At 41.9% G+C, this 13572-nt stretch overlaps 2 protein-coding genes across 6 annotated transcripts in view; both read right to left on the bottom strand.

Annotated features, from left to right (window-relative positions):
- The window catches only part of LOC136627809 (uncharacterized), an 884798-nt gene that overhangs the window by 335174 nt on the left and 536052 nt on the right, over positions 1-13572 (bottom strand). The window lies entirely within an intron of this gene.
- The window catches only part of TAOK3 (TAO kinase 3), a 199108-nt gene that overhangs the window by 127692 nt on the left and 57844 nt on the right, over positions 1-13572 (bottom strand). For all 5 annotated transcript variants that reach the window (XM_066603205.1, XM_066603200.1, XM_066603202.1 and 2 more), the window contains exons 2-7: positions 11815-11905; positions 7895-8115; positions 6414-6485; positions 6233-6334; positions 3142-3187; positions 244-340 (exon numbers count right to left, since the gene is read on the bottom strand). In XM_066603205.1, coding sequence (XP_066459302.1) covers positions 244-340; positions 3142-3187; positions 6233-6334; positions 6414-6485; positions 7895-8041 — 464 coding nt within the window. In that variant the 5' untranslated portion in view covers positions 8042-8115; positions 11815-11905. The remainder of the gene's footprint in view (positions 1-243; positions 341-3141; positions 3188-6232; positions 6335-6413; positions 6486-7894; positions 8116-11814; positions 11906-13572) is intronic.

Below are 13572 nucleotides of genomic sequence, written 5' to 3'. Positions count from 1 at the left end.
ATTTTAGACCAAAAAAGAAAAAAAAAAGGAAAAAAAAAAGAAGGAAAGCATGTTGCATGTTAACACGGGCTAACATGCACGCTGCATGATTCATGTAGTTTCTATTTGATTAGTAAAGGGAATTGAATCTGATAGCAGTTAAGTACAAAATGACATGGCATGTGTACACATTCACATGCTGAGAATTAGTGTACATGACAAAATGTATCACGTTACCTGGTGACCATGGTAAATATTACATACCTGTGAATCATATTGCGTAAATGCAGGTAGTCCAGCCCCTGCAAGGCACCATGAGTAATGGCAGCTATCTCCACTTCCTGAAGTGGCTTCTTGTGTACTACAGAAAAGAACATGTCATTAGAGAAGGAACCTCCAACCCTTCGGACTCCCACACCACCATGTTCCCATCAATGTAAATGTATCAAGCTGACGATTTTCTAAAACGGATTTAAACTTTAGCTATACACTATATTTTAGGCAACCTGACCATTCTGCAATTTATATACTGTGAGCAACATAGTAGATTATAGCACCTACAGAACAGTTCGGATTCAGCAAATTCAGGATCTCCATTAGTATAGGCCCTAGCTAACAGATTTTACAACTCCCCTCAACTACCAGCGCAATATATAGTATAACTACTTCTAATCGTTCGTTTAAAAATATAGAATTGTGAAATGTAAAAGGAATCTGTCACCATCTTTGCCAAGACCTCACTGAGGGCAGCACAATGTAGGCATGTTGGCTTACAGTGATGTCTGCTATAGGCATCTGTGCAGTAGTTTAGGAGAAACTTACATTTTATTAGTCCACTAGAAGACTACAAGAAGTAGTCCTGGATATTTATGAGCTGCAGCTAGCCACTCCCACCCCGACTTCCAGCCACTGATTGATAATTGTCTGCCTATTACTGTGTACAGAGAGACAGATGTTAATCAACGGCTGGAAGGCAGGGCTAACTGTCGCTCATGAATATTGAGGACTACTTCATGTAGCCATCTGTATCTGGTTGCTGCTAATAACATGCAAGTTTCTCCCAAACTACTGCACAAATACTCACAGCAAACATATCACTGTAATCAGCATCTTGTGGTGCTGTCAGAGACAGCTGCAAAAACATGGTGGCAGATCCCCTTTAAGGAGAGGTATCGGATGAACATTTACTTTTTGATCCCATAACTTCTCACAGCTCTAAGAAAAAAAAAAAAAATAGAAAAAATAGACAGGGATGGCAAACAGATTTCAAACGAGACTGACAGTGAAGAATGCATGGGGTCATACAGGAAATGAAATTCACTGTTCTAGAGATTTGGGTTCCAGCAGCTGTACCCTCAAAATTGCAGTGATTTCATGTGCAAATATGGTGAGAAAACCTCTTTATATTTAGTGTCTCGCTCCACCTCACATTAAGTCCTTCCAAGAAGGCGGCAGACATTAGGAGCATAGATGACATGTATAAAATACAGAAGGGCAAAAAAAGGGTGTAGATCGTACATGCCTGTTCTACATTGATCTATTGCTGAAAAACTAAAACTGTAAACATGAGATTTTTAGCAACATTTTGATCAAATTGTATTAGCCCACTAGCCACATCATGGCTTAAACAATTTAATTAAGGCCATGGTCATTTTTCCCGCCTATGTGCTCGGAAAAAAATGCACTGTACGCATGTGCAAAATGCGTGTGACTGAAGGTTTTTTACATGTGCGCAAAATAGTGTGTTCAGGCCTCATTCAGATGGAAGTGTGCTTTTTTGCGTGCCTATGTGTGCGGGGGAAAAAAGCGCTGCTCGCATGAGCAGAAACCATGTGAGTGGGCAAAGTTTCATTGTGACAGCACGGTTATAATGTGCAGTGATGATGGGACTCCCTGCGGGGGACGAAAGAATCCCCTATCACAGTTGTGACAGAGGACCGCAATGCTATCTCATTGCTTTCAATGAGGCAGGTGCTGCTGACACCCCATTTAAAGCAATGGGATGAAGGCAACCCCTGCAGCGATTATTTTATTTTATTTTTTGAAGGGGGGGGGGGGGGGGTTGAAATATAAGCCTTTGAATGACAGCTGAGCGCTGCCTCTGATTGGTCACAGTGCTCAGTCAATCAGAGGCCGCGCGTTCTGGAGGCGGGGATCAATCCCCGGCCACCAGAATACAGACGATAACTGCCGGGGACGGGGAGAAGAGCCAGACAGTGCTTCTAGGCGAGTTAATTTTTTTCCCCTCTTTTCTACAGCTAAGGCTGATGTGCGGGGTAGGGCTTATATTTCAAGCCCCTCCTTCATCCCATTGCTTTCAATCTGCCGGCCCCATTGAAAGCAATGGGATGGCATCGCAGTCCTCTGTGACAGCTGTGGCAGGTGATTCTTTCATCCTCACTGCAGTCTCTCATCACTGAACACTGTGACAGCGCTGTCACAGTGTTCAGTGATGAGGGGACTCACCGCAGGGATTAATGGAACCCTCTGGGAGTCCGCTCATCTCCTGTCACCTCTGTAACATCACATGATGTAATTATGCGCAGCTTGCACCTATACAGATTGAGGTTCTATCTTTAACGCGCTTTTTTGCCCGCACAAAGGCGCGCAAAATAACACGCTCGTCTGACCGAGGCCTAAATGTAACCAAGAAACTCAAGTTCCTATTTATAAATTCTGTTTAGCAGCCATAGATCAATGTAAGTGCGGTACATGTGTTTTTTCCCCCTACAGTTTAGCATAAATTAATTTCTTTATGGAAATGGTTAAAGTTGTTTAAGCAGCTGTGGCAGCTTTAACAACCCATAATTTGTGAGCCGCACGTTACAATGACACAAAGAGATGCTTGAAATGGCCAGAGTAGTCACACAGCTTTTCGTCTAATAATTTTAAATAATACTTGTAAAACACAAAAGTATTTTTAGGTTCAACTCTTCTTCAATACCAACTACATGGGTGCATCAAATCACTTGTATGTCAATACAATGGCATGGCATCATTGCACAGGTTTTCGGTTACACATATGCATACATATAACCGTGAATATGGTTATAGGACATTAAATCTTTCAAAAACAAGAATTCATCAGCATGCAACATTATATTTTACATGCAACACACTGACAGCAGTATCTGTTCAGGTACTAGGTCTTACTCCGCTTACCCTCTAACAAATCTGATGCAGATCCCAGGCAGTATTCCATTACCAGCTGTGAATGAAGGGGGGAAAAAAATAAAGAAGTTAAAATCTGAAATGAAATGTACTAAAATGCACATGTGTAAAATGGCCTATGTTTGACCAATACAGCAACACTAGTAGGTAGGTGGATGTAAATAGCAGTTAAAAAAAAAAAAAAAAGACCAAGTAGCATCCATGGCCCTGCAACGCTGATTCAGGAGAAATGCAACATAATCCCTTATTTTAAGGGGAATTTAAAGTCCAAATATATGTATCAGAATACATCCCAGGGCCTGAGACCTATCTCCAATAGAACGCATCACCCATGATAGATATTACTCCAAAGAAAGCCACCCAGACCCCCTTTAAAAAATATAAACTATTTCAACATTCGGTGGCAGAGAGTTTTGTAATCTCACCACTCTAAGAGCACATTCACACCTGCACCCAGGGCCTAAGGTCTATCTATGTCCATTGTTCACTGCCATCATTGGAGTTGAACAATGTAATGCCAGAACCACAGGACAACACACACGCTGGATCCCATTAGAACCAAAAAGGCTCCCACTGACTATAATGGGGTTCATCCAGCTTCTGGCATGCTGGCTGCAATTTTTAAGAACGTAAACGCACAGAAGCTCTGGGGCAATTATGAGAGGAGCCTTACCGTAAAAAAGCCTCACCACTTTTACAGTAAAGAATTAGACATAATTGTGAATATCAGTCGCAAGCTTGAACATAAGAAAAAAAATATAGATCTTTGAACTGATAAACCTCTGCTATAGTCCTATACATAGTGATGGGTCACCTCATGTTTTTTAATTTATTTTTTTATTTATTAGCAGCTTGAGAAAAAAAAAAAATCTATATTCTTCTAGGTACTACAATCCACCCATTCCAATTACTGCTTTAGCTTTTGACCTCAGAAACCACCTGTTCTCCTTAAAGCATAACTGTACTTTCCAAAAACATTTGACATGTTCCTATGACATGTTAAATGTTTTTATCACTGGGGGTCCAGGAGCAGAGATCCACCCTGATCGCTAGAAAGCAGCAGCTGAAGTGTTCATCCAGGAGCGTCCCTCGCTTCCTAGCTGAAGACAGGCCCACAGAAGCTCTATGACAGCTTTCAGTGACAGCTGCTTCAGGTACTCTGTTGTAGTGACTGGTGGGCTCCCAGCAATGACTGGTGGGCTCCCAGCAATGACTGGTGGGCTCCCAGCAATGACTGGTGGGCTCCCAGCAATGACTGGTGGGCTCCCAGCAATCGAAACGTATAAGAATTTCTGGCATTATGGCTCCTAGCATCTGAGCCAATATCTCAGGTGAATGGTATCTGACCGCTGCGGCCTCTGGAGCAGTCAAGGTTATAGCCATTCCACACGAAGACAGGGAGGTACAGCTACTTATTTATTTTTTTAACAGATTTATATCCATTTTTAAACCGTGGTTATAACACCCAGCCAATCCCTTTAAAGCTGAGCTTTCAGGTTGTGGATGAAGTATTTTGAGAAGTGTTTTCTATGATCTGCAACCTCCCTTTTAAAATATAAAGATGGTCACACAAAATAAAGGGTCGTTGGAATCCACTGGCAATCTAATGCGCATGAGGGCAACAAACTGCCCCTAAAAATGCTGATACGTGAAGAAACAGGGACTGGGCACTTTGGATCTCAGCAAGGCCAGTTCTTTCTTCCCAAGATAAGAGCTGATTATCGAACATTCTTCAAAGTTTTCATATTTATAGGTTTATGGAAGATCGCCGTTTTATGTATATGGCCAGAATAAAGGTTTGCGCCAATTTGTTCCTCACTGGTCACATGACACAGAGGAGACAGGAAATAAATCTTTCAAAACTCATACCTATTAATAGCTACATGTCATCTCCAGTCTGTGCCAGGGGTGCACAACCTGCAGCCTGTAATGCTATTGTGTGTGGTCCCCAACCATCCTCGACCGCTCACATGTAGTTTCCATGTCAGAGAGAAGAGTGGCACACAGTTCATGAGTACGGACAGGCAAGCACTAATGGTGCACCATGTAGCAATCTCTGGGTTCCCATATAGCAGGATCATTGGTCTCCTTGACCTCTATTTAGCCCCCCAGAAAGGAGTATATGAGTTATAGGTGGCCATCTATGCATGTGGCTTTCTCTGTTGCACTTTATGGTAGTTGTAAAATGCTAGTTTGTTAGCAATAACTCATCATCTACACGACTCCTCATCTCTGCAATCTCACTGTGAGAGAAGGGGATCTCCATTCTCCTGAAAGGTGTGAGTCTTGGAAATGGAACCCGCTCCTATCAGAATTTAGGGCATATACAGTACTTTTGATATTCCATAAATGTCTTAGAAGGTCACACCCCCTTTTAAAGGTGTTATACAATCAAATGTAGTTATTCTCTATCCACAGGATACAGGATAAATATTTGATCATGGGAGAGGGGGGGGGGGGGGTTGAGCATCTGCACCACAACTCTATTTCAATAGGCTTCTGAAGATCGCCACGTTCAAGCACTTGTCCATCTTCAGAAGGCCCTTTGAAATGAATCGAGCAGAGAGTGCCCACGGTCATCTCCTGCAGTGCCATTGAAATGAATGGACATGTTCAACCACCGCTCTACTCATTCAGGAACTTTTTCAGAATTGGTGGAGGTTCCAGCGGTTGAACTCCCACCAATCAGATGTTTAGCCAGTATCCTGTGGGTATGAGGTTCATTTGATGAGAGAACCCCTTTTTTTGTGGCCCTTGAAAAGTGGTTCAGTATGACAATGTAGACCTCATACCAGAAAAGATAAGGCACCTCTGGTCATCAATGTCAACTTGGCCATTAAACCCTACCCTACTTCTGGGTTTACGTACTTGTTCCCATACATACAGCAATAAGGATGCAATTAGATTTGATGTATACATTAATATATAAGACTTTATACTGTAATTTGATTTCCAAAGTTAATAATTACATTGCAAACTTAATAGCAAATTTGCAAACCTATATATCATTAAAAAAAAACAAAACTGCATACATGACTGAAGGTATTCTTGCAGTAGATAAAAGGCCAGCACCACTACTCACCCATGCCGTATGGTCTTTTAAGTAGCAACCCTTGTAGTCTATTGTGTTTGGGTGTTTTAGCTGCTGTAAAAACCTGACCTCCTTGAGTATGTCCTGCCATTTCTGTGGGACAAAAAAGAAAAAAGTAAAGAAACCTCGCCCCCTACACCTTCATGGGCATAACTATGTGACAGGCTCTTACCTCATTCATTTGCTTCCCACTATAGGACATCTTCTTAACAGCCACCACTTCATTGGTTGTGGTATTTGTAGCCTAAAAAATTGAAGATTAAAGTATTTTTAAAAAAGGACCTAAGATGTAAAGTCGCTTCTATATAGCTGATAATGGCTTCCCTTTTAAGACAGGTATTATGTGCTGTCCACTGAATACATAGATGTGAAATACACCTGTCTAAAAAAGCCTTAAAAGGCAAGATAAAAAAAATAAAATAAAAAAAATAAAAAATAAATAAAAAAAATCACATTGACAGGAGTAGATAAATATATTGAAATACAGATCATAGACCTAGCATGGATGACATATCACATCCATACTGAAAATGGAAATCAAAGCAGTTTTGTGAAGAGTCTGTTCTCAAGTTCTGGAATTACTATGTACAACAGTTGGCCACTTAGGGCTAAATGAACATTGGCGTGTAGAGAACAGACCTTTATTAAAAGGGATGTCAAGGACTTTTATTATTGATTAACCAACAGGGTTCTGCGGCTCTGAACCCCAAAGATCACCCATTTGTCAGCCAGCCATCAGCTCTGGAAGCAGACAGCACTGTCAACATTGCAGTGGCTTGGGTTGGTACTGCAGGCACAGCCCCCACTGTATTCAATAGAGCTATACCTGCAGTACCAATCCAGGCCGCTGCAATATGGATAGCACCATTTGCTTCCAGAGCTGTCCACACTAACAGCTGGTCCAGTGAACAGCTGATCGGTGGCGATCCTGAGTGGCAAAACCCCGCCGCTCAACTACTGATGACCTATCCCAAGGACAGGTCATCAATAGTAAAAGTCCTGGAGACCCCCTTTATACTGTTTCATTCAGCAATTCTTTAAAAAGGAGGGTAACCACCTAATAAATAGCCAAGACTGGAGAGTTGCTAATAGGGTTCTTGACAACTTACTAATATATAGTCTTCAGAAGTATGTGGCTGTTTTTTTCTAAAGCCACACACACCCTCGCCTTCGGCCCCAACAGTACTGCCCGTCCATCCTGGAAATGGGCATGTCGTACGGTCCTGACCATCAATGCCTCCCATGCAGATGTACTGCACCAGTTTCCCATTCATCCCAGACCTGCATCCAGAAAGGAAACTGGCACAGGCCCATTACGGCTCCATGGGAAGCACTGATGAACAGAAATGCCTCACATACCCCCCATCAGTTGCCATTTCCAGAATAGAGAGGCAGTGCTGGCAGAACAGAAGGCAATGGAGCGTGGTTATAGAAAGAGAAAACGTAGCAGTACCTATGAAGACTATATTAGTAAGCAGTCAATAACCCCATTACCCGCTCTCCTGTCCGGACTATGTAACAGTGTCCTACCACTTTAACTTCTTGGAATGTCAATCCTAATTAAGTAAAAGATTTTAAAAAAAGGAGGAAAAATGCAGCACTGCAAAAGAATAAAAACAATAAAAACAACAGATTATGAAAAAGTTTTCTTACAAAGTAAACTGCTCCAAAGCTGCCATGTCCGATCTCATGCAGATCTACAAATATTGACTCTGGATCATCTTTGCAAAAGAGGTCCGCTATGTCTGGATCCTTCAACAGCCCCTTCTTCATCCTGGATGGGATTGTAATGTCGCTCATCCTTTCAACCCCTGATTTGGATCATGCTACATGGAATGTATATCTGGCCATAAGGCCAGTACCTGAAAACGAAACTGCCACAGTATAATTAGCACAAGGACGATTATATTAGCCATCCACTTAGAATCATCTTTACCTATATACTCTAGTTTACTCATGACCTAAAACACACTTTCCTAATGTCTTAGGGTTTATTACTTGCCACAATCCTGATACTTGGCTGGAGTGAATGCCATAATATATGAAGCCCCATGTACATTTTACTCTTTGTTATCACCATTGTCTGTCTGGGATATTGAATTGTTATTGAAAACTAAAAGAGGAAACCCATAGTTCTGCTATTATAAGTCTAGCATTTGCATAACAAACAAGGTATCCACCACTAAATGTCAAGAGAATAGCTGAGATATAATAAGAGTAAGGGTGCAGTAATGATAACGAAATGTTGGAGCTTTTAAAACTTTTGGTAGACTACTTGTGCTGCAAGCTTCTACACTCAACGCACAATTGTTGCAGGTTATCTATTGGTTCTTCAAAACGCAACTACCCAATCCTTATCTTTCCTAACATCTGCCATCAAGTGAGTCAAGAAGCCACATACACATCTAGTTCTGCAGAAATTGGCAGGTTCTAGCGCGAATGAAAAACCTTAGTCATTAGTAGCATTTTACTTCCTTTTTTTAAGCTTATAAAAAGGTGTGATACAGATTGGTTCTTTGTATATAGTGTTTGTATTCTTTTTTTGTACTCCCTCCACATTCTGTTATTTTATTATGTTGATAATGTACAGCTAAGTTTCCTTTATCACCATCATTGATCCCTGTGTAATTTTAGGACACTGAAAATGTCAGTTGTCTTCAGCTAGCCTCAGTTCTGTCAGGTTTCTCTTTTTTTTAGATAGAAATAACATCCGTTAGTATCGGTTATAAGTAGATTTCCTCTTTTGGCTGGTTTCACACGCAGCATTTTTCTGAAAGATACTAGGGTCTTAACCCTTTGCAATCCAATTTTGGATTCAGGGTTTCCTAGGGGGCTCTCTCTTTCTGCTATTATACAATGGCACCATCTGCTGGCTAGAGCCAGTACTGCGGTATGGGACATGCTGGAGAGGCCCCTGACAACAGAGCGGCCAGTAATCTACAGTAAGAATACCCTGCCGGACGTCTTCTGACATCGGAGCTGTACAGCCTTCAATCAGAATGTCTTTACACGTCAGACAGTGGATTGGAAAGGGTTAATGATGTTTGCAAGCATTTTTTTTGTTTTGCCATCAATGGGAGAAAAAAAAGCTACACTTAGATGTTACATTAAAGCCGGGGACTCTATTTACCACTAGGGGCAGACTCTAGATACTGTAGGGTTTCCCTTTTCAGGGTGGCTGCCCCATATTAGTTAGGCATAGGCCTGGCAGTCCTTGCAGGGTTTAATAAGGCGAGTAAAGGCCCATTTAGACACAAAGATTATTGCTCAAAAAAGCCTTCTTTTGAGCGATAATCGTTGTGTGTAACTGCACTTACATCGTGCAGTTTTAATTATGCCATCGCTCATCGTTGTCTTTCAGCGTGCTGAAAGACAACAATGAGCCTCATCAGGGATTCACACCCTGCTTGTCTTTTGCATTCTTCGCTCGGAGCCCTCAGCTGTATAACAGCCGGGCGCCCCATACAGAAACCAGCTGGACACCCCGCTTGTCTTCTGCATCCTCCGCTCCGAGCGCTCGGCTGTATAACAGCCAGGTGCTCGGAGCGAGAACAGCTCGATGCAGAAGACAAGCGGGGACACCCAGCCTGTTTGCTGCATCCTCCGCTGGCAATGCAAGGTGATCGCTCATCTTGCGCTGTAAATGACAACGATTATCGTTCGCTTGAGCGACATCTTTTGAGCGATAATCGTTGGGTCTAAATGGGCCTTTACACTTTTCTCCCTACTCACATGATTTGGAGAACTATTGTAAACACGGTTTTCAATTAATGAACACCAGGGGATTAAAGGAGCATCAGGATATTAGGTCTTCCAGGGCATTTGATAACCTGTCGTATGGTATGCCCGTTCCATCCTCTGCGGTGGTACATTTTTCTTGTTTAGAGATTATCAATGTTTGTCATGAGTATGTATGGTGCAGCTGTCCATTCACAGGGTAAGTGTGCATAGCCATCTTGGGTTCATGCTGCCCGTGATTTAGACAGCATGAACCGGATAACAGAATCCATTTAAAAGTGGAGGCTTTCTTATCCTCTATAACTTTGCTTTCATCCATAATGATCACTTCTTAATGAATCACTAAGTTCCCAGCACCAAAATGATCTTTTCTGATGCTTTTCCAAAAGTAATTTTCTAAGAAAACTATCTGATTTATTAGGGCTTATTTCCTTCATATACATATTACCTACACTGTAATCTTCCTAATTCTTAGCTGCTCGAATATTCATTAGGGGTTCTGCCCTTGTCCAGCCCTTAGTCTTCTCCCCAGGGACCAAACTTCTAGTTGCAGATTGAAGACGACTCTGGAAGTATTTAGGGAGTCTGTTGTGCAAGGCGGCACTTAAACAACTTAGCAGCACAGTGTATTAATTCAGGTCCCATGTCTTCCACCTCCAGAGCCCGGGAGGAGCTGCCAACAGGAGGAGACACCCTCAGCTTTCCAACTCCAAGTTCAAAGTGATTTTCAGGAATAGCCTTGTTGCCAGCCAAACGTATCTTGAAGTCTGTTGGTCTTGGCAGGGACAGGAAGACACTGAAGGTGGGTGGATAGAAAAGGGGCTTTTAACCACTCGGTGCTTAATGTCCCTATAAGGGCTGATGAGTAACCTCTCCTAAGATGCTCTTAGGGCAGAGGAGTGGGAAAATATCACTTAAGTTTCCAGATTTAACAAAAAGGACTCAGTTTTTCCCCCCAAAATTTTCCATTGCTGATTAGCTGCTATCTGATGGGAGAGGTTGTGCGAGTGAAGAAGGGACTATTTACAAAGCTATTGTAGAGGGAGGGCTTCTAGCAGCACGGCCAACAAGGACTAGAAACCAACCGGACACAGTTATCTGCTCCTCTTCAACCACAGTAGTTCAATAGTTTTTGTTTTTTTTACCCTCGATAAAACCAGCTGTTACTGACATAGAGAAAAAGAGGACACCATGTACTATTTACAGCACGTTAGGGACAGCTTCTGGAAAAGGGTCACCTTGTTCATGATGCACACTACACATCACTGTATAACTGGCACCTTATACAAGCCTTACATACAGGATTGGGAAGTCCCAAGTCCAATATTTTTCCACATTCAGACTCCAGTTCCAACTCCCCCATAAATGGCGCATGTACAGCAATGAGCAACAACATTTACTGTAGAAAAATAGTACATAGGGCTTAGTATAGTATATATTAGTATAGTCTATAATTTTATTTTGAAACGAGTTGTAACATTTCTACTAACGTTGCCAACCAGCTTGTATGTGGGAAAAACTAATACTGAGCAGCCACCCTCAAATTCTAAAGTGTTAGGGGCTGCAGAGTGGCAATTTAGCAGTACTTTTCTTCTATCTGGAGGTGTCTGCGTTCTCCTGGCTACTGGTATTTTAATTCCAGTTACATCCGTCCAGTTAATACAATAAAAAAAAAAAAAAAATTATATATAAGTATATAATTTTTTAAAATATTTATTATATACATACATACATACTCACTAGGGATATGCCATGAATGTCTAAAATGGGAATACCCCTATAAGTAATTTCGATCCCACCATCCCACCTGAGAAACACATAAAAGAGATCCATACCTGGAATGTGTGCGGCACAAAGCATAGTCAGGTTCTCAAAAGACACATAACAAAATTGCTTGTCTTCTCCCAACAGTAGTCAGATCCACACCTGTAAAAAGAACAAAATGAAAAGTTAGAATGCTGCAGTTTTTTTATATTAAAAAAGCAAGTAAAAATAAATTGTGAATGGTTTATTAAAAATGATAACAATACTGTTGATAGACCTTAATAGCAATGTAGACAAGTCCTAAATCCATACAGGGCAATTATATTAGCAAAACAGCATATACACAAGAAAGATTTGTAGGACTGAGGAAATGCATTACATAGACATGAAATCGCGGAACTGCCCTTCTTATTCGTGGCTTTGGTCATTTCAGCCACAACCACTGATAACTATTGAACTACCCTCCGTTAACAACCATTAGCAAATGATTGCACAGAAGATAAGTGTGCAATTTAAGGCCCATTTACATGGAGCGATGATCGTTCACAAAATCGCTGAAAAGCAATCGTTTGAGAGATAATCATTGCATCTAAACGTGTGGTCATCGTGCACTTTTCATGCACTGCTAGCTGATCGTTAAAGGGGTGGTCTCGCGAAAGCAAGTGGGTCTATACACTTCTGTATGGCCATATTAATGCACTTTGTAATATACATCATGCATTAAATATGAGCCATACAGAAGTTATTCACTTACCTGCTCCGTTGCTAGCGTCCCCGTTGCCATGGTTCCGTCTAACTTCGGTGTCTTCTTGCTTTTTTAGACGCGCTTGCGCAGATGCATCTTCTCCCTTCGGCTGGTCTTGGAAGCATCGGCGTTTTGGCTCCGCCCCCTTTTCGCGTCATCGCGTAGCTCCGCCCCCGTCATGTGCCGATTCCAGCCAATCAGGAGGCTGGAACCGGCACACGTCATGGGGCGGAGCTACGCGATGATGCGTACAAGGGGCGGAGCCAAAATGCCGATGCTGCCGAGCGGAGCCGAAGGGAGAAGAAGGGAGAAGACGGATCTGCGCAAGCGCGTCTAAAAAGGCAAGAAGACACCGAAATTAGACGGAACCATGGCAACGGGGACGCTAGCAACGGAGCAGGTAAGTGAATAACTTCTGTATGGCTCATATTTAATGCACGATGTATATTACAAAGTGCATTAATATGGCCATACAGAAGTGTATAGACCCACTTGCTTTCGCGAGACAACCCCTTTAAATTCAAGCCAGCCTAAAAATCATCCTGCGGTCTTATCAGGACAGCCAGCTGAGTTCTCCATGGGTAGGGCCAATAGCATTGTTTCAGCTATTTAACCCATCGGAGAACAAAGGAGCTGAATGCAGATACGAGCCCCGACTATTAACTGCATTCAGTGAAGGCTTCATTTGCACACTTAATTGCTCTTAAGTAACTGAGTAGCTACTTAATAGTTTTTGCAAAATGATCGCTCAAAGCTGTCACTCAAACTGTCGTTTGAGCGATCATTGTTCCGTGTAAATGGGCCTTTAGACTGTTTCACAAGGCAGTTCATCCCACTTGTTGTCTGTTAGAGAAGTTTGTGGCCTACTGTGGGAGGAGAGTAGTTGGGGGTGCAGCCACGATATGGTTTTAAAAAATTTTTAAAAAAAGCAACTGAATAGTTTTACCGTGAATCAGAGTGGTTTTGTAATGTAATTTTTGCAGAACCTGCTTTTTTATTTTACTTTTATGAGAGGTTTCACATGGCAGAGCACTTGGTAAATCTTTGTGATTCATGGTAAAAAAACAAAAAACAAACAAAAAAA

This window comes from Eleutherodactylus coqui, chromosome 5 (assembly GCF_035609145.1).
Source record: "Eleutherodactylus coqui strain aEleCoq1 chromosome 5, aEleCoq1.hap1, whole genome shotgun sequence".
NCBI lineage: Eukaryota > Metazoa > Chordata > Amphibia > Anura > Eleutherodactylidae > Eleutherodactylus > Eleutherodactylus coqui.
Note: the sequence above shows the minus strand (reverse complement) of the source record. Positions and strands in the feature narration are given on the sequence as shown.